At 34.9% G+C, this 21,301-nt stretch overlaps 2 protein-coding genes across 3 annotated transcripts; one reads left to right on the top strand and one right to left on the bottom strand.

Annotated features, from left to right (window-relative positions):
- Positions 1-1,516: 1,516 nt before the first annotated feature.
- On the bottom strand, positions 1,517-3,103 carry LOC148166326 (supervillin-like). Of its 2 annotated transcripts, none has more exons than XM_088048682.1 (3): positions 2,057-3,103; positions 1,771-2,012; positions 1,517-1,725 (listed from the first exon to the last, which is right to left on the bottom strand). In XM_088048682.1, exons 1-3 carry the CDS (start codon positions 2,916-2,918, stop codon positions 1,687-1,689), a joined length of 1,143 nt encoding a protein of 380 aa, XP_087904808.1. In that variant the 5' UTR covers positions 2,919-3,103; the 3' UTR covers positions 1,517-1,686. The 2 variants fall into 2 exon arrangements, with proteins under 2 accessions (XP_087904808.1, XP_087904807.1); XM_088048681.1 differs by having other exon boundaries at positions 1,517-1,708; positions 2,057-3,102.
- A 9,562-nt stretch (positions 3,104-12,665) lies between these two features.
- LOC148166325 (uncharacterized) lies at positions 12,666-21,301 on the top strand. Its single transcript, XM_088048684.1, has 5 exons — positions 12,666-13,054; positions 16,258-16,396; positions 16,451-16,662; positions 16,946-17,079; positions 20,619-21,301. The coding sequence occupies exons 1-5, from the start codon at positions 12,982-12,984 to the stop codon at positions 20,946-20,948; spliced, it is 888 nt and encodes a 295-aa protein (XP_087904810.1). The 5' UTR covers positions 12,666-12,981; the 3' UTR covers positions 20,949-21,301.

The following is a 21,301-nucleotide window of genomic DNA, read 5'->3' as shown; positions in this document are numbered from 1 at the left end:
CAAAATCCGTGTTTTTGGCTCTATAATTTTAAAACTTCAGACAGTTAATTGGCATGGCAAAGAAAATATTTACCTTAAATTTCATTGCTATTGCGTTAAAACTGGTCGAGTTACACGTGTTAGTTCAAAACACAAATTTTTCGATCCGCTCTAAATAAAAAAAAAAACCAAAATCTGTCTTTTTGGCTCTATAATTCTGAATTTTACTACAGTTAATTGGTATGTCAAAGGTAACATCTCCCTTAAATTTCATTGTTTTTGCATAAAAATTGTCCAAGTTACACGTGTTAATTCAAAACGGATAATTTTTTGGTCGGCTCCGAATATAAAAATTTCCAAAATCTGTCTTTTTCACTCTGTAATTCTGCACTTTAGTACACTTAATTGGCATGCCAGAGGTAATATCTCACTTAAATTTTATTAGTTTTCCATTGAAACTGCCCGAGTTACAAGTTTTAATAGACAACAAAATTTTTTTTAGTTCCCTTTAAATATAAAAATTTCCAAAATCCGCGTTTTTGGCTGTATAATTTTGAAACTTCAGACAGTTAATTGGCATGCCAGAGAAAATATCTCTCTTAAATTTCATTGCTATTGCGTTAAAACTGGTCGAGTTACACGTGTTAGTTCAAAACACAAATTTTTCGATCCGCTCTAAATAAAAAAAAAAACCAAAATCTGTCTTTTTGGCTCTATAATTCTGAATTTTACTACAGTTAATTGGTATGTCAAAGGTAACATCTCCCTTAAATTTCATTGTTTTTGCATAAAAATTGTCCAAGTTACACGTGTTAATTCAAAACGGATAATTTTTTGGTCGGCTCCGAATATAAAAATTTCCAAAATCTGTCTTTTTCACTCTGTAATTCTGTACTTTAGTACACTTAATTGGCATGCCAGAGGTAATATCTCCCTTAAGTTTCATTAGTTTTCCATTGAAACTGCCCGAGTTACAAGTTTTAATAGACAACAAAATTTTTTTTAGTTCCCTCTAAATATAAAAATTTCTAAAATCCGTGTTTTTGGCTCTATAATTTTGAAACTTCAGACAGTTAATTGGCATGCCAGAGAAAATATCTCCCGTAAATTTCATTGCTATTGCGTTAAAACTGGTCGAGTTACACATGTTAGTTCAAAACAGAAATTTTTCGGTCCGCTCTAAATAAAAAAAAATCCAAAATCTGTCTTTTTGGCTCTATAATTCTGCATTTAGCCATATTAATTACCTGTAGTAATATTTTCCTTAAATTTCATTGTTTTTGCATTAAAACTGTCCGAGTTACACATTTTTATTTCAAACACAAAATTTTCGTTTTGCTTTAAATATGAAAATTTCTAAAATCTGTCTTATTGGCTAATTTTGTTACTTGGCACAGTTAAGTAGCATGAGAGAGGCAACTTCCCCTCCAAATTTCATTGTTTTAGCCTTAAAACTACTAAAGTTAGAAGTTTTAGTGTCGAAACTAGACGAACTCAATTTTGGAAATTTTTTGTTCGCTTCAAAAAAATCTTCAAATTGATATTTTTTTCTCTATAACTATATTATAGACAATCACACAAAGTAACTAAGCGAGTCTCAAAAATTCCCCCGCTATTACAGTTCCAAAATTATCAAATTAAATAAAAAATAAATAAAAGTTTCAAATCAAGATTGACCATCCTCTGAAATAATTTCCGCCAAAGGATTTATTGCCGGCAGCACACCATCCTGAAACAAGACAGCCTCTGATAGCAAATTCCCCAAGAATTATCGAAATTTTAAGAACCAACCTCTTTTTGAAGTTGCGCGATGTCTTCCCGTTTCCTCCAAACCGGAAACAAATTCGTGAAATTCAAAGGTTCGAAACCGGCAATCACTTTGTGAATTTTCACTAATCTCTGAATACTTTTGCTTTTGCGCTTAGCGTAGTTTATGGCAACAGTAAACGAGTCGCTTTTAAAATCCGCGTCTTCGTCGCGATTCCAGCCGTACCAAATCCAAATCTCGTCGTTGTCATCCAGGAGGAATATTGCTGGAAGAGCGTGGAATTAACAGGAATTGTTTCAGGGAACTCACCTGGTTGCTCCGCGGTGTATAAATGCGACTGGAGGACCGGAAACGGCGTCAAAAACTCGCTCTTATGGCTGCTTTCGACTTCCACCACAAGAAACGATCCGGTGATTTTCGTAAAATAAAAAAGTCTGGGGGTGTAGTCGATCACTTTTGATTCTAAGTGGCGGAGATAGTCGTCGAGACCCCCTTTGAGAGTGTCCAGGAACGCACTGGTTTCGCCCCCTTCTTGTTCTTCGCTAACATCGCCTCCGAAGATCCTCTCAGCTGTTTGTCGAGCCAAACTCTTGCAGCGCGCGCTGGCTTGCTTTCCGTACCAAACAACACTCTTCTCGAAGTGTAAAATGAACGCGGTTCTGCTCCGGAGGCTGTGCTTCTTCAAATCAACTTCGAAGAGATGTGCCTCGGAGTCCACTTCTCCTCGCAGGAGGTAGAGTCGCGGGGTGCTCACCCCTCCGCGGTGGACAACGAAGCTTCCGGAGAACAGACGCAAAAACGCCGGAGGTTCGGCCCACTGGACGATTCTCTCCACCGGAGGATTGCCGATGATGGAGTCCGGAAGCGGCGAGTGTCCTTTGGGAGCATCTTCGCCTTTCCAGTGGAAATAAACTTCGTTTTCTCCGCTGTCGGTTTTGGATCTCCACAGCACGATGTAGGTGTGCTCACTGTAAAACTCATTTTTCTTCTTTTCCACCGGCTCCAACTTATCTCGAACAATCCGCCAACATTTCACCTCAAGAGTGGTGTGTTTGAGTGACGTCTTCTCATCGCAATAGAATTCACCGCGACCGTAATGCACCCCGTCGATGATTAAGTCGGGGGTGGTTTCCGAGGGGTTTAACAGTTTAGTAACGTCGTATTCTGACATTTTTTCGATTGTGTTGTAACAACGGAGCGGAGTTACTACATGATTCTTTACTGATTACGACGGTGATAAAATCCCACTACTACGTCTACGCCGCGGACGAGTTTCAAGGTAAAATTCTGGTCGAATGGGTTATTGGATTTTATCAATAGAGATGTGGGCATCAAGTGTAGACGCGTGTATTGTTGGGCACGACCTTTCGGGGTCAATCCGATCACGATGAATTAAATTGGCATTCGCAGTCGGCTCGGGGGAAAATTCGTGTCGTAACTTACGCCAGCGTGGCAGTTTTTAGGTGTGAAAAGTGAATGTTTGGGGGATTTGACAGTTTGCGGGCAAGAAGACGACAAACGTTCACAATCCTTAGATTAAAAATTTTATTGAATTTTTTTTTCGATCCTCAATTTCACAAAACTGTAATTAAAATTGAAATAAATGCGTTCGAATTTTATGACTTAAACTATGTAAAACTTCTGCGGTCGATATTTCGCTTATGGCCGGTCAAAATTTCGGATAGTTAAATTTTAAAGCTAAATATCTCGGAAACTATTAAAGATATTAAGCTGCGGTTTGCGCCATAATTTTTCTTGAAAATTTTTACATAAGAAATAGTTTTTAAATTTTTCAAAAGTCGGCAGTTGCAATTTTTCGCGAAAATTCATGACTAAAATTATGCCAAACTTCTGATATCGATTTCTACCTTATTTTTTGAGTAAATTTGAGTTATTATACATCAGTGTACGCAGAATTTTCCACAGATTCCAAATCTGGAATTTAAATTCAGAGCCGACAACAAATAACTGAGTTATGGCCGGTCAAAATTTCGGATAGTTGATTTTAATTTTTTCCTAATTTTTCGTAATTTTTTAAGTTAAATATCTCGAAAACTATTAGAGATATTGAGATGCGGTTTGCGCCATTGTTTTTCTCGGCTCATTTTACGTTAGAAAAAGTTCTCAAAAGCCCAAAATTCGATAGTCGATTTTTCGCGAAAAAAAATTCCGACTCAAACGATGAAAATTTTTCATTTTTTTTATTTTTGGCCATAGCTTGTAAACTATTTGTCCGATCGATCTCAAATTTGGCCAGTAGATAGATTTCGAGCTCCTCTTTCGACTGATGTGTAATTCAATGCTATTAAACGTCGTTTTCATTTTGAAAACATTGATTGAAAATCACCCTAAAATGAAGTTTTCAAAACAGTTTTTGGCCAATACCTCGTTTATTAATTAAGCAAACTCAACAAATTTAGGTCTCATTTTACGCAGAATTTTACGATGAATTTAAAAACATGATAATTTTTGAATTTTTTTCAATAAATAACCGAGTTATGGCCGTTTGAAATTTTAGGTTTACGCAAGAGGGCCAAATTTTCCAAGGTTCAAAACAATTCGTGCGCGATATCTCAGAAACTATTTCAGATATTGAGATGCGGTTTGCGCCATCGTTTTTTTCGTGATTTTTTACATAAGAAATGAAATAGTTCTTTGATTTTTCTACAGTCGAAATTTGCAAATTTTCGCAAAAATTCATGACTAAAACTATGGCCAAACTTCTGATATCGATATCTCGCTTATTTTTTAGAGTAAACTTAAGTTATTATACATTAGTGTACGCAGAATTTTACGCAGATTTCAAATCTGAGATTTAAATTCAGATCCGACAACAGATAACTGAGTTATGGCCGATCAAAGTTTCGGAAAGTTGATTTTCAATTTTTTTCATTTTTCGTAATTTTTAAAGTTAAATATTTCGGAAATTATTTGAGATATTGAGATGCGGTTTGCGCCATTCTTTTTCTCGACTCATTTTACGTTAGAAAATGTTCTCAAAAGCCCAAAATTCGATAGTCGATTTTTCGCGAAAAAAAATTCCGACTCAAATGATGAAAATTTTTCATTTTTTTTATTTTTGGCAATAACTCGTAAGCGATTTGTCCGATAGCTCTCTAATTTGGCCAGTAAATAGATTTTGAGCTCCTCTTTTGACCGATATATAATTCAATGCTATTAAACGTCGTTTTCATTTTGGAAACATTGATTGAAAATCACCCTAAAATGAAGTTTTCAAAACAGTTTTTGGCCAATACCTCGTTTATTAATTAAGCAAACTCAACAAATTTAGGTCTCATTTTACGCAGAATTTTACGCTGAATTCAAAAACATGATAATTTTTTAATTTTTTTCAACAAATAACCGAGTTATGGCCGTTTGAAATTTTGGGTTTACGCCAGAGGGCCAAATTTTCCAAGGTTCAAAACAATTCGTGCGCGATATCTCGGAAACTATTTCAGATATTGAGATGCGGTTTGCGCCATCGTTTTTTTCGTGATTTTTTACATAAGAAATAGTTCTTTGATTTTTCTACAGTCGAAAATTGCAAATTTTCGCAAAAATTCATGACTAAAACTATGGACAAAATTCTGATATCGATATCTCGCTTATTTTTTAGAGTAAACTTAAGTTATTATACATTAGTGTACGCAGAATTTTACGCAGATTCCAAATCTGAAATTTAAATTCAGATCCGACAACAGATAACTGAGTTATGGCCGATCAAAGTTTCGGAAAGTTGATTTTCAATTTTTTTCATTTTTCGTAATTTTTAAAGTTAAATATTTCGGAAATTATTTGAGATATTGAGATGCGGTTTGCGCCATTCTTTTTCTCGACTCATTTTACGTTAGAAAATGTTCTCAAAAGCCTAAAATTCGATAGTCGATTTTTCGCGAAAAAAAATTACGACTCAAACGATGAAAATTTTTCATTTTTTTTATTTTTGACCATAGCTTGTAAACTATTTGTCCGATCGATCCTAAATTTGGTCAGTAGATAGATTTCGAGCTCCTCTTTCGACTGATGTATAATTCAAAGTTATTTAACGTCGTTTTCATTTTGGAAACATTGATTGAAAATCATCCTAAAATGACGTTTTCAAAACAGTTTTTGGCCAATACCTCGTTTATTTATTACGCAAACTCAACAAATTTAGGTCTCATTTTACGCAGAATTTTACGCTGAATTCAAAAACATGATAATTTTTGAATTTTTTTCAATAAATAACCGAGTTATGGCCGTTTGAAATTTTAGGTTTACGCCAGAGGGCCAAATTTTCCAAGGTTCAAAACAATTCGTGCGCGATATCTCAGAAACTATTTCAGATATTGAGATGCGGTTTGCGCCATCGTTTTTCTCGTGATTTTTTACATAAGAAATAGTTCTTTGATTTTTCTACAATCGAAATTTGCAAATTTTCGCAAAAATTCATGACTAAAACTATGGCCAAACTTCTGATATCGATATCTCGCTTATTTTTTAGAGTAAACTTAAGTTATTATACATTAGTGTACGCAGAATTTTACGCAGATTCCAAATCTGAAATTTAAATTCAGATCCGACAACAGATGATAACTGAGTTATGGCCGATCAAAGTTTCGGAAAGTTGATTTTCAATTTTTTTCATTTTTCGTAATTTTTAAAGTTAAATATTTCGGAAATTATTTGAGATATTGAGATGCGGTTTGCGCCATTCTTTTTCTCGGCTCATTTTACGTTCGAAAATGTTCTCAAAAGCCCAAATTCGATAGTCGATTTTTCGCGAAAAAAAAATTCCGACTCAAACGATGAAAATTTTTAATTTTTTTTATTTTTGGCCATAACTCGTAAACGATTTGTCCGATAGCTCTCAAATTTGGCCAGTAAATAGATTTTGAACTCCTCTTTCGACCGATATATTATTCAATGCTATTAAACGTCGTTTTCATTTTGGAAACATTGATTGAAAATCACCCTAAAATGATGCTTTCAAAACAGTTGTTGGCCAATGCCTCGTTTATTTATTACGCAAACTCAACAAATTTGGGTCTCATTTTACGCAGAATTTTACGCTGAGTTCAAAAACATGAGAATTTATCATTTTCGTCAATAAATAACTGAGTTATGGCCGTTTGAAATTTTGGGTTTACGCCAGAGGGCCAAATTTTTGAAGGTTCGAAACATTCCGTGCTCAATATCTCGAAAACTAATAGAAATATTTGGAAACCGTTTGCGGCATCGTTTTTCTCGCCATGTTTTACATAAAAAATAGTTCTTAGATTTTCCAAAAGTCAAAAGTTGCAGTTTTTCGCGAAAATTCATGACTAAAACTAAAACTTCTGATATCAATATCTCGCTTAATTTTTGAGTAAACTTTATTACACATTATTGAACGCAAAATTTTGCGCACATTCCAAATCTCGGAATGAAATTCAGATCCGACAATAAAAAACTGAGTTATGGGCGATCAAAGTTATATTTTTCTTATTATTAAAGGTAAATATCTAGAAATCTATTACAGATATTGAGCAATTTTTTGCGCCTTCATCAAATATTGAAAATCAAAATAAGCTGAAAAAGTTAGAAGAAAGATTCTACAGACGAATCAGAGAGAATCTGAGAAGTTCCGCCTCTGTAAATGTGAAAACGAACGAAGAATCAGAACTAAAAGGAAGAACTTTGGAAGAACAACCGAATCTGCGTCAATTATCCTTCCGGAGCTTTCGTGCTCTCTGCTGTTTGAGTTATTCTCCCGTTGTATCCGAGTTTAAACGTCATGTTTTCATTAGTCTGTTTATTTCTAAGAAACTGTCAGTTTTCATCAAACACCATGTAATACCGTGGATAAATTCATCGTCCGTAGTTCCAACACAATGACGCATTTCCCCTAATTGTTTAATGGATATTTCGCTCGGGAAAGCTAATAAAGACGGAACTGTGCAGCTTGATTTATGCGCTTTCATCCACGTATCATCACAGAACGGGTACTTTGGATGAGGCTGAAACTGAATAAAACAAATAATATCCGGAGTGCCTCCCAGTAATTATATTATCGCGTATTTACGTCTGGAAATTGCCGGCGTTTTATCTCTTCATCGTTGGCTAATTCCCAGAGGAGCCTTCCGCACGTTTAGCCTCGAATTCTTTGATTAACACGACTGCTATTGCTATTACCGTGTGAAACTCTCCACTTCGTGCTCATATTCTAGCACCTGACGTGAAAATAACCAATAATAAATCAATCGAATGATTCATATCGCACCCGCAACGGAAAATGACCAAAACCCAGAGGGTGAGGGTTGGAAATTGAACATCGACCAGAGTAATTTACCTTCACCCTCTAGTCAGAGACCTGGAGAAGAAACAGCAGGCCCCCCTGTTTATGGAGGAAATTTTCAAGGGTGATAATCGCCCAACCTGGACCTAGAAGCAAATAATCTCGCATGACTAATATTCCTCCCTCGTTTAGATAACGTGACGCTATTGTGCATTTGTCTTGCAACGGATAGAGTTATTAGCCACCATATTTACCGCTTGCATGGAAGCAAAAACACGTGACCATTAAATCACAAAGGGGGCGGTTCAGGGGGAAAATTACTACGCTAATGTCGGAAGGAAATCGCAATCAGGGTTTGCCTTCCGATTGTTTCCCTTTGTTTCCAAATACGCCGGTTACCACTTAAACATGCATGAGGACCAGTGGTTTATTGGTATACAAGGGGCGAAGTCGCTGCGGGAATCTTAAGAAAATCTAACGAGAACTTGGAGATTTTAAGGAGAATCTTAAGAAGTCCAAATACTCTAAAGAGATTTTCAGAAAATTTGTCAAAGGGGTCTAAAAAGAATTGCAATCTTAAAGTATTGGCGCTCGTTTTACGCAGAATTTCACGAGGAATTCAAAGAGGTAACAGTTCAAATCGGTCCACAAATAACAGAGTTATGAGCAATCAAAGTTTCGGATATTGAATTTCGAGATAGAAAATTTTCAAAGCTCAATATCTCCGAAACTACAAAAGCTTTTAGAAAACGGTTCTTACCATCGGTTTTGGCGGGTTATTTTACTCTAGAATTCGCCCTCAAAAGTCGAAAATTCGATGGTCGAATTTTTAGGTAAAAAAATTTTGCCCCTCAATCGATGAAATTTTTTTTATTTTTCGTTTATTGATTGCCCCTCGTAAACTGCTTGCCCTATCGATCTGAGATTTGGCCAGTTGATAGATCTCAAGCTGCTCTTTCGATCGATATATAATTCAATGGTACTAAACGCCCAGAAACAGCTTCTTGAAAATGACCCTAAAAACACCCTCTGAAAATCTGATTCGGTCGATCTCTCGGGTAATTATTGAGGAAATTTGAGCTATATGGGCTAATTTTACGCAGAATTTCGCGCTAAATCCAAAACCACTATTGTTTTTCTTGTCAGTCAAAAAATAACATGAGTTACATGCGTTTGGAATTTTGGGTTGTCGCCACAGGGCCAAAATTTTGGAGGTTCGAAAACGATTTTTCTCAATTTCTCCGGAATTAAAGCAAATATGAAAAAATCCTTTTCGAAATCGTTTTTCTCGAGATTTTTTAGCTTAGAAACCGATCTTCGATAGTTCGAATTCGAATTTTTTTTTTCAGTATAGAAGTTAGCTGCTTTTAGGTTTCTAATCCAGACACGATCGATAACTCACTTATGTCTGCGGCAATATTAAAGTATTGGTGCTCATTTTACGCAGAATTTCACGTAGAATTCAAAAAGGTAAGACTCGTTAAGATCGGTTTACAAATAACTGAGTTATGAGCGATCAAAGTTTCGGATATTGAATTTTGAGTTGCAAAATTTTCAAAGCTCAATATCTCAGAAACTACGAAAGATTTCGAGAAACGGTTTTCACCATCATTTTTCTCGGGTCATTTTACTTTAGAATCCGCCGTCAAAAGTCGAAAATTCGATGGTTGATTTTTTGGGCAAAAAAATTTTGCGATTCAATCGATGAAAATTTTTAAAATTTTGGTTTTTTGATCGCCCTTCGTAAACTGCTTGCCTTATCGATCTGAGATTTGGCCAGTTGATAGATCTCGAGCTGCTCTTTCGATCCATATATAATTCAATAATACTAAACGCAGTTTTCGCTTCGAAACAGCGCCTTGAAAATGACCCTAAAACACCCTCTGAAAATCTATTTCGGTCGATATCTCGGTTATTTGGCAAGAAAATATAAGCTATATGGGCTCACTTTAGGCAGAATTTCGCGCTGAATCCAAAACTACCATCATTTTTCTCGTCCGTAAACAAATAACTTAAATAGAGCCGTTTGGAATTCTGGATTGTCGCCAGGGGGCCAAAATTTTGGAGGTAAGAAAACGATTTTTCTAGATTTTTCTAGATTTTTCCGGAATTAAAGCAAATATGAAAAAATCATTTTCGAAATTGTTTTTCTTGACATTTTTTAGCTTAGAGATCGATCTTCGATAGTTCGTCGAATTCAGAATTTTATTTTTTTCAGTATGGGAGTTAGCTGCTTTTAGGTCTCTAATCCAGACACGATCGTTAACTCACTTATTTCTGCGGCAATATTAAAGTATTGGTGCTCATTTTACGCAGAATTTCACGTAGAATTCAAAAAGGTAAGACTCGTTAAGATCGGTTTACAAATAACGGAGTTATGAGCGATCAAACTTTCGGATATTGAATTTTGAGTTAGAAAATTTTTAAAGCTCAATATCTCCGAAACTACGAAAGATTTTAAGAAACGGTTTTCACCATCATTTTTCTCGGGTCATTTTACTTTAGAATCCGCCGCCAAAAGTCGAAAATTCCATAGTCGATTTTTTTGGCAAAAAAATTTTGCGACTCAATCAAAAAAAAATTTTCAATTTTTCGTTTTTTGATCGCACCTCGTAAACTACTTGACCGATCGATCTGAGATTTGGTCAGTTTATAGATCTCGAGCTCTTCTTTCGATCCATATATAATTCAATAATACTAAACGCAGTTTTCGCTTCGAAACAGCGCCTTGAAAATGACCTTAAAAACACCCTCTGAAAATCTATTTCGGGCGATATATCGGTTATTTGAAAAGGAAATTTGAGCTATATGGACTGATTTTACGCAGAATTTCGCCCTGAATCTGAAAGTACCATCATTTTTCTCGTTCGTGAGCAAATAACTAAATTAGAGCTGTTTGGATTTCTGGGTTGTCGCCAGAGGGCCAAAGTTTTGGAGGTTCGAAATTAATTAAGGCGGAATTAAGGCGAATATAAAAAAATCCTTTTTCAAAATCGTATTTCTCGAAATTTTTTACCTTAAAAATCGATTTTAAATACTTTGAATTGAAAATTTTCATTTTTTCAATGTAGAAGTTAGCTGCCTTTCAGTCTTAAATTCAGACTCGATCGCTATCTCGCTTATTGATACAGCAATCTTAACATATTGGTGCTCATTTTACGCAGAATTTCACTCGGATTTTAAAAACGTAACATTCGTTGAGATCAGCCCACAAATAGCTGAGTTATAAGCGATCAAACTTTCAAATATTGAATTTTGAGTTGGAAAATTTTCAAAGCTATGAAAGATGTTGAGAGACGCTTTTTGCCATCGTTTTTCTCGGCTTATTTTACTTTAGAATGCGCCCTCAAAAGTCGAAAATTCGATAGAAAATTTTTTGGGCAAAAAAATTTGCACTCAACCGATAAAAATTTTTAAATTTTTCGTTTTTTGATCGCCCTTTGTAAACTATTTGCCCGATAGATCTAAGATTTGGCCAATTGATAGACCTCGAGCTTCTCTTTCGATCAATATATAATTCAATAATATTAAATGCAATTTTCGCCCCAAAACAGCGACTGAAAATGTAATTCGGTCGATAGCTCGTTTATCTCTTAAGGAAATTTGAGTTATGTGGGCTCATTTAACGCAGAATTTTGCGCTGAATCCAAAAATATACTTATTTTTCTTGTACGTGAACAAATAACTCAGTTAGAAGCGGTTGAAATTTTGAGTTGTCGCCAGAGAGCCAAAATTTAGGAGGTTCGAAAACAATTATGACAACTATCAAACAACTCTTTTCGGAATAGTTTTTCTCGCCCTTTTTACCTAAGAAATCGATCTTAGATCATTTGAATTCAAAATTTTCATTTTTTTATTGTAGTAGTTAACTGCCTTTTAATCTCCAAATCAAATTCTCTCAATGTCTCGCTTATTCATGAAGCAATCTTAAAGTATTGGTGCTCATTTTACGTAGAATTTCACGTAGAATCCAAAAAAGTGAGAGTTTTTAAGATTGGTCCATTTAATTAACTGATCAAAGTTTCGGATATTGAATTTTGAGTTGCAAAATTTTAGCGCTGAATCCAAAACTACCCTTATTTTTATTAAAATTTAATCGCAATTTGAAAAATAAATCCAATTATAGAAAAATTAGAAAAAATTTTACAAGATCTAGAGAATGTAAAAAGAGCAACTCTGGTAAATCTCATATTTTTCTCCTAAGTAGAACACACTGTATAAACACCGCTCCGGGTCTTTTAAAAAGTTCATTATTTTTATCTCCCATCCCAGACTGCCGGAGCTTTTCGAAATAATTCCCTAATTTGTTTGTGACGTGTTGCAAGTGTACAAAGATGGTAACGCGATACGAAAGAAAATGTTCCCTTGTTTAAAGTGTCTACGTGAATATGCAAGTTGAACGAAGATAATTCCACTGTAAATATTGTAGTTGCGACAGAAACGCAAGTTTTATTCTCCAAACTGTTCAAGAATGCATGAGAAAAAAAAATCGATTTTTTTAAACTGTCCCATTAAGTCATTACCGCCCCGCATCGGACCAGCGATGTGTGTAGTTTACATACATCATAACTCTTGAGTTGATTATTTGGGGTTGAAGTCGTGCACAAAGGGCGTGCGCTAAAACCTGGTGGAGGCACAATAAACCCGCTTTTGGTTCAGTCGCGACTCGCAATTCTTGCGGATGGCATCGGCGAGCAAGAGCCAAGAGACACGCCCACCTTTTCGCGCCCTGAAGAGTTCGAAACGCATCGAACGCATCGACTGATTTTGACTAAAATAAAATTCAGTTGGTATTAAAACACACAATATTGGGGCAACTTTTTAATAAAAAACGTGCTAAAGTGAATTACATTGAATTTTTTAAGACGTGTGGCGTGTGGTGGAGGTCCCTCGAGTCGTTAGAAAACTGAATAAAACACTGAAAGTATAAGAGAACCGGAAGAAACACGAACTTTGGTCTAATGAGTGTGAGACAATGTTGGCTCTTACTTATGCTCGTTCTGTGAGCTTTGTTTCATGTTTTCTAATGATGCTGCTCGTCAACGTCGGTGAGTACTTAAGTTTCTTAGGGCCCTTTTTACAGATCATAAATTTTACATTATCAGTTAAAGGAGATCGGGCTAGAATCCGGTCTGTTTAACTTTGTACAACACATCTAAATTGGATCTCTGCAGACAAAAATTTAGAGGATTTTCTAAACCCTTTTCTTCGATTTTTCTACAAGACGCGAATTACGGGGGTTCGAGGCCCGGGTGCTTGAGAAAACGGTGCTTTCTTTTTGGGTTCTCTAAATTTATTTTACTTTTGGTTCTGTTTGAATTTTTCTGACATCGATTGTACTTCTCTTTGGATTTTTCTTAGATTATTTTGGTGACTTAGCACTCATTTTACGCAGAATTTCGCGCAGAATCCAAAAAGGTAAGACCCGTTAAGATCGGTCCACAAATAACGGAGTTATGAGCGATCAAAGTTTCGAATATTGAATTTTGAGTTGAAAAATTTGCAATGCTCAATATCTCAAAAACTACGAAAGAATTTAAGAAACGGTTTTCACCATCGTTTTTCTCAGGTCATTTTATTTTAGAATCCGCCGTCAAAAGTCGAAAATTCGATGGTCAATATTTTGTCCAAAAAAATTTTGCGACTCAATCGATGAAAAATTTTGAATTTTTCGTTTTTTGATCGCCCCTCGTAAACTACTTGCCCCATCAATCTGAGATTTGGCCAGTTTATAGATATTGAGCTCCTCTTTCGATCGATATATAATTCAATGGTACTAAGCGCAATTTTCGCCTCGAACCAGCGTCTTGAAAATGACCCTAAAACCACCCTCTGAAAATCTATTTCGGTCGATATCTTGGTTATTTGGCAAGGAAATTTAAGCTATGTGGGCTCATTTTACGCAGAATTTCGCGCTAAATCCAAAAGTGTCATCATTTGTTTCCTCCGTCTACAAATAACTAAATTCGAGCCGTTCGAAATTTTGGGTTGTCGCCAGAGGTTGTCCAAATTTTGGAGGTTCGAAAACGATTTTTCTCGATATCTCCAGATTTAAAGCGAATATAAAAAAACCCTTTTCGAAATCGTTTTTCTCGCGATTTTTTAGCTTAGAAATCGATATTTGATGATTCGAATTCGAAATTTTATTTTTTAGTATAGAAGTTAGCTGATTTTGGGTCTCTAATTCAGACACGGTCGAAAAGTCACTTATTTATGCGGCAATATTGAAGTATTGGTGCTCATTTTACGCAGAATTTCACGTGTAATTCAAAAAAGTAAAACTCATTAAGATCGGTCTACAAATAACTGAGTTATGAGCGATCAAAGTTCGGATATTGAATTTTGAGTTGCAAAAATATTCAAAGCTCAATATCTCCGAAACTACGAAAGATTTTGAGAAACGGGTTTCACCATCGTTTTTCTCGGGTTATTTTACTTTAGAATCCGCCCTCAAAAGTCGAAAATTCGATGGTAAATTTTTTGGCCAAAAAAATTTTGGACTCAATCGATGAAAAATTTTGAATTTTTCGTTTTTTGATCGCCCCTCGTAAACTACTTGCCCCATCAATCTGAGATTTGGCCAGTTTATAGATATTGAGCTCCTCTTTCGATCGATATATAATTCAATGGTACTAAGCGCAATTTTCGCCTCGAACCAGCGTCTTGAAAATGACCCTAAAACCACCCTCTGAAAATCTATTTCGGTCGATATCTCAGTTATTTGGCAAGGAAATTTAAGCTATGTGGGCTCATTTTACGCAGAATTTCGCGCTGAATCCAAAACTGTCATTATTTTTTTCCTCCGTCTACAAATAACTAAATTCGAGCCGATCGAAATTTCGGGTTGTCGCCAGAGGGCCAAAATTTTGGAGGTTCGAAAACGATTTTTCTCGATATCTCCAGATTTAAAGCGAATATAAAAAAACCCTTTTCGAAATCGTTTTTCTCGCGATTTTTTAGCTTAGAAATCGATATTTGATGATTCGAATTCGAAATTTTATTTTTTAGTATAGAAGTTAGCTGATTTTGGGTCTCTAATTCAGACACGGTCGAAAAGTCACTTATTTATGCGGCAATATTGAAGTATTGGTGCTCATTTTACGCAGAATTTCACGTGTAATTCAAAAAAGTAAAACTCATTAAGATCGGTCTACAAATAACTGAGTTATGAGCGATCAAAGTTCGGATATTGAATTTTGAGTTGCAAAAATATTCAAAGCTCAATATCTCCGAAACTACGAAAGATTTTGAGAAACGGGTTTCACCATCGTTTTTCTCGGGTTATTTTACTTTAGAATCCGCCCTCAAAAGTCGAAAATTCGATGGTAAATTTTTTGGCCAAAAAAATTTTGCGACTAAATCGATAAAAAATTTTCAATTTTTCGTTTTTTTATCGCTCCTAGTAAACTACTTGTCCGATCCATCTGAGATTTGGCCAGTTGATAGATCTCGAGCTGCTCTTTTGATCGATGTACATTTCAATAAAACTAAACGCCCCGAAACAGCTTCTTAAAAATGATCCTAAAAACACCCTTTGAAAATCTAATTCTGTCGATATCTGGGTTATTTGTTAAAAAAAAGTGGACTGTTTGGGCTCATTTTACGCAGAATTTTGCGCTAAATTCAAAACCACTTGTCTTTCTCGTTAGTCAAAAAATAACAGAGTTAAAAGCGTTTGAAAACTCGGGTTGTCGCCAGAGGGCCTCCGAAATTAAGACAAATTTAAAGAAACTACTTTTGAAAGCGTTTTTCTCGCGACTTTTTTATTTAGAAAATGGTCTTGGACAGTTTGATATCAAAATTTTCATTTTTTAAAACTATTAGAAGTTGGCTGCCCTTTAAGTCTCTAATTCGGATTCGGTGGATATCTCGCTTATTGACGTAGCAGTCTTAAACTATTTGGACCCATTTTGTCCAGAATTTCACGCGGAATCCAAAACCACACACACTTTTAACGTAGCTCGACAAACAACTAAGTTAGAAGCGATCAAAGTTGCGGATATTGAATCCAAAACTGAACGAATTATCTCTTTCCGGGTTTTCGCGCTGTGTTCCAAAGAAATTTTGTCCGGCTCTTTCTTTGCCGCGCTAATCCATTTATGCCTGTCTAAAGATCCAATTATCACGTTGATTCTTTCGTTTGATCGATTTTGTATTACGAACCACAAGATCCGTACGACTGCGCCAGTTTGCGAATTTGAGGTCCTGACTTATTTAACTGACTTCACCCTTAAATTCGTGTTAATTCCAGACGGTCTTCGCCTCACCCATATGACCGCACCGCTCGTGGCAGATTTCCGGGAAGAAATGGACTTGGACTGCAACTTCGACATGGGCGATGAGGAGTTGTACGCCGTGAAATGGTACAAAGACGACCAGGAGTTTTTCCGGTACGGACTAATAATAATATTAAAGGGATTAAAGGAAGTTGATGGGCTTTTTAGGTACATGCCTGGCCGCCAGCCCCATATCATGTCGTTTCCAGTGCCCGGAGTGCACTTGGTGTTCAGCAGCATCAACTGCAGTCTTGTGTACTGCAGAGTTCGCTTGAATGAATTAACGAGGGATCACAGTGGAGGCGCTTACCGATGTGAGATTTCCAGCGAAGCTCCGGCGTTTCGTTTGGCTGCGGAGACCCACAATATCACAGTCGCTGGTTAGTTTTTTGACTACAATCGATTTTAATTAAGTCTACTTGGCCGCACTGGGCGATATTAAAAACGTGATGGGAAGTTTTTCACCTATCGAAGTCCGCAATAAAATTCCGCTAAGCTTTTCAAATCCAACAATATCTCTTGCGGGCTACGAACTCTGTCCAGATAAGGGAGAATGGGGAGTTTTAAATCGCCCGGGCTAGAGGATCTTGGAATTATATTACCACAGTGATTGCATTTCTAGTTTTGTCGATGTAGTTACAGTTTCCGATTTCTCTTTTATAGCTCTGCCACGAGGAAATCCCAGGATTGAGAGCTTAACAACGTCTTATATGGAGGGTGATACTATAGAAGCCAAATGCGTTTCGGATCCGGCTGACCCCACGCCGATACTCTCGTGGTACATCAATGGAATTGAGGTGACTGAACGCGAAACTTTGATTTTACTGGAAATTTTATTATCGGGTGGAGGAGGTCGGTTATTAGTACCGCGCTCGAAGATGGAATTTATTCTAAATCGATGCAGAGTTTTACAGGGAGGCGGATTTTACGTGGGGCGCCCTGGGCCTTGAATTTTTTTTTATTGACAGAAATTAAAAAACATTAGATAATAAGAAAAAAGTCTTTCAATTCTCCCAAATTTCAAAATCTTTAAAAAACCAAGTCTGATTTTAAAAAAAATAATTTGCAGTAAGAAAAATTTTGGAATTTTAAAAAGACCTTCGTAAATCAGTTATTAATTGGACTATGACATTGAACTTTATAAAGGTTCTTACCTTGACCTTGCTTTTTATGTCTTCCAAATTTCAACATTTTTGAGAAAACGAGACTGATTTTAGAAATTTTATAATGACCATTAAGAAAAATTTTGAAGTTTTAAAAAGAAGTTTCTCATCGGTTAATAATTGGAGTATGACGTTGAAATTTATGGAGACTATTAGCTTGACCTTGTAATTTATGTAACCCAATTTTCAATTTTTTTGAAAAAACGAGAATCATTTCAGAAATTTCAGAAGTTGCAGTAAGAAAATTTTTTGATATTTTAAATAGACGTTTTTCAATCGGTTAACAATTGAAGTATAACCTTGAAATTTATGGAGCCTATTACTTTCACCTTGCTACTTATGTCTCCCAAATTTCAAAATTTTTGAAAATACAATACTGATTTTAGAAATTTTATAATTTCCAGTAAGAAAAATTTTAAAATTTTAATAAAACGACGTTCCTCAATTGGTTATAATGTGACTATGAAATTAAAATTTATGGATATTATGTCCTGGATATTGCTTTTTATGTTTATAAAATTTCAAAATTTTTGGAAAAACAAGACTGATTTGTAAATTTTTATGAGTTACAGTGAAAAAAAATTGAAATTTTAAAAAGACGTTTCTCAATCGATTAGTAATTGGAGTATGATCTTGAAATTTATGGAGATTATTACCTTAACCTTGTTATTTGTCTCCGAAATTTGAAAAAAATTTCAAAAAACGTGACAGATTTTAGAAATGTTATAGTTTTCAGTAAATAAATTATGAAAATTTAATAAAACGACGTTGCTTGATCGGTTATTAAGAGAACTATGACCTTGAAGTTTGTGAAGATGATTACCGTAACTTTGCTTTTTGTATCTCCCAAATATCAAAATTTTTGGAAAAACGAGACTTAATTTAAAAATTTTATAAATTGCAGTTAGAAAAAATTTTGAAATTTTTAATAATAATTGGAGTATGATCTTGAAATTTATGGAGGCTATTACCTTGACCTTGCTATTTATGTCTCCCAAACTTCAATTTTTTTGGAAAAACGATACTAATTTTAAAATTTTTATAATTTTCAGTAAGAAAAATTTTGAAATTTTAATATAACGACGTTCCTCAATCGGTTATTAAGAAGACTAAAACATTGAAATTAATGGAGATTATTTCCTTGATCTTGCTTTTCATGCCTTTCAAATTTCAAAATTTTTAAAAATACGAGACTGATTTTAGAAATTTTATAAGTTGCAGTTAGAAAAAATTTTGAAATTTTAAAAAGACGTTTCTCAATCGGTTAATAATTGGAGTATGACTTTGAAATTTATGGAGGCTATTACCTTGACCTTGCTATTTATGTCTCCCAAACTCCAAGTTTTTTCAAATAACGTGACTAATTTTAAAAATTTTCTAATTTGCAGTAAGAAAAATGTGGATTCTTTAATTAAGTTCATTGATCGCTTTTTAAAAAGCTTCCTCAATCGGTTACCAATTGAACTATGGCCTTGAAATTGTTGCAAATTATTGATTTGTCTTTAGTTAATGTATATTCCAAATTAACCATATTTTTGAGTAAACAAAACTGATTTAAAAAAAATTAATTGGAGTAAGAAAAATTTTGAAATTTTAATAAAATGACGTTCCTCAATCGGTTATTAATAGGACTATAACATTGAAATTTATGGAGATTATTTCCTTGATCTTGCTTTTCATGCCTTTCAAATTTCAAAATTTTTAAACAAACGAGACTGATTTTAGAAATTTTATAAGTTGCAGTTGGGAATTTTTTTTTAATTTTAAAAAGACGTGTCTCGATCAGTTAATAATTAGAGTATGACCTTGAAATTTATGGAGGCTAAATTTATGGAGGCTATTACCTTGACCTTGCTATTTATGCCTCCCAAACTTCAATTTTTTTCGAAAAACGAGACTAATTTTAAAATTTTTATAATTTTCGGTAAGAAAAATTTTGAAATTTTAATATAACGACGTTCCTCAATCGGTTATTAAGAAGACTATAACATTGAAATTAATGGAGATTATTTCCTTGATCTTGCTTTTCATGCCTTTCAAATTTCAAAATTTTTAAAAATACGAGACTGATTTTAGAAATTTTATAAGTTGCAGTTAGAAAAATTTTTGTAAGTTTAAAAAGGCGTTTCTCAATCGGTTAATAATTGGAGTATGACCTTGAAATTTATAGAAATTGTTTCCTAGACCTTGTTATTTATGTCTTCTTAATTTTAAAATTTTTGAAAAAACGAGACTAATTTTAGAAATTTTATAAAGTGCAGCAATTTTTTTTTAATTTTATACAGTCGTTCCTTAATCTGTTATTAACTGAACTATGACCTTGAAATTTGTGGAGATTATTACCTTGACCTTGTTTTTCATCTCATTCAAATTTCAAAATTTTTGAGAAAGCGTGACCGACTTTAGAAATTTTATAATTTGCAGTAAAAAAAATGTGGATTCTTTAATTAAGCCTTCATTGATCGCTTTTTAAAAAGCCTCCTCAATCGGTTACCAATTGAACTATGGCCTTGAAATTGTTGCAAATTATTAACTTGTCTTTAGTTAATGTATATTCCAAATTAACCATATTTTTGAGTAAACAAAACTGATTTAAAAACTAACCTAAACCGAGAGAGATTTTTAAAAAAATTATTTTTTAAAGAAGTTTTTTTTTAATTTCTAAAAAACGTTTCTAAATTGCTTCTTTATTGAACGATGACCTTGAAATTTGTCGAGATTGTTACCTCAGTCTTGCCTATTGGATATAAAAAAAATTACTAAATTTTTGGGACAGATTTGGAAATTTTTTATTATTAAATTTATTGGACTACAAAATTTTTTGAAAAGTAGAAAAAATATTTTTTGAGGGGCCACATCGGGCGTTAAACCGTCCCTGTTTCAGCGAAATTTCCCCCGATTACCCCTGTCAATGATTGCAACAGATTTTTTCGAACTTTCATTATTTAAATTGGCAAGGAGATCCGCTCGAAATTTATAACCGCTGTCAATTTAAAATATTGTGCAAAGACCCATTTCACCATCCATCCTTTGTATCCCGCCCCACTTATATTGGAAATTTTATTTATCGCGTTCCACCCTCGTCGCGTCTTCATATTTCCCCGTCAAACTCTAATTGAAATAATAACAAACAGCCCACAAAAATCTTAAAACATAAACAAATTTTCTTCCAGGTCCCTTCCCGCATCATCGGCGACATGATGAGTTCCGAACCCGACAATTTGGGCCTCGCTTCCCGGTCCCTCGTTTTACGCTTTCTAGCCGAACGGAAGTACTCCCGTGGGAACAGTATAGAACTCCGGTGCGTGTCCTCCCTGCCGGGAATTCCCCTCTTACCCCAAGAAACAACCTACAACATTCCCATGAGAACGCAGGAGGTCCAAGTTATCAACAATGAGAAGCTTCATTGGTTCAATTCGTCTTCGAAATCTGTAAAGTCGGAAGTTTTTTGGATTTTGACGCTTGTTTGTGCGGTGCGGTGGTGCGAAAAAGTGCCCAAGTGACTTTATTGATATCAATTGTACTAAAATCGAATTATCAAGTATCAAATATCGTACTACTTACTACACCAAAAATAGAATTATGTTATTTAGGTCCGCCACTCACGTTGCGGTGACTTATATACAGAGTGTTTGAATTTTCTCTCACCGGAAGGTGAGTGGCGGCCCTCACGTTTTCATGGATGAGTGGCCAGGGAAAGCTAATCATTCATGAAAACCGCGAAATTTAAATAAATAGAGCACGTTTTATTGTGTAAAATGTTGGTCGAATGCTACTCCACACGTTTAATGTATTTTTTCTATACGTTCCTGAAATGTACCTAATTCTAAGACTCAATAAAAGTTTTCTGGTTGGA

This window comes from Gnatocerus cornutus, unplaced genomic scaffold (assembly GCF_029298725.1).
Source record: "Gnatocerus cornutus isolate USDA-ARS CGAHR unplaced genomic scaffold, icGnaCorn1.1 ctg00000023.1, whole genome shotgun sequence".
NCBI classification, from domain to species: Eukaryota; Metazoa; Arthropoda; class Insecta; order Coleoptera; family Tenebrionidae; genus Gnatocerus; species Gnatocerus cornutus.
The sequence above is the reverse complement of the archived record's forward strand: the minus strand, read 5'-3'. Positions and strand labels throughout refer to the sequence as shown.

Coding starts and splice junctions, on each gene's coding strand:
- LOC148166326 (XM_088048681.1), bottom strand. CDS start 2,918: ATGTCAGAATACGACGTTACTAAACTGTTAAACCCCTCGGAAACCACC. Junction 2,013..2,056: donor ATACACCGCGGAGCAACCAG/GTGAGTTCCCTG, acceptor ACGCTCTTCCAG/CAATATTCCTCCTGGATGAC. Junction 1,709..1,770: donor TCGCGCAACTTCAAAAAGAG/GTTGGTTCTTAA, acceptor GTCTTGTTTCAG/GATGGTGTGCTGCCGGCAAT.
- LOC148166325 (XM_088048684.1), top strand. CDS start 12,982: ATGTTGGCTCTTACTTATGCTCGTTCTGTGAGCTTTGTTTCATGTTTT. Junction 16,663..16,945: donor CCACAATATCACAGTCGCTG/GTTAGTTTTTTG, acceptor TCTCTTTTATAG/CTCTGCCACGAGGAAATCCC. Junction 17,080..20,618: donor GGTACATCAATGGAATTGAG/GTGACTGAACGC, acceptor ATTTTCTTCCAG/GTCCCTTCCCGCATCATCGG.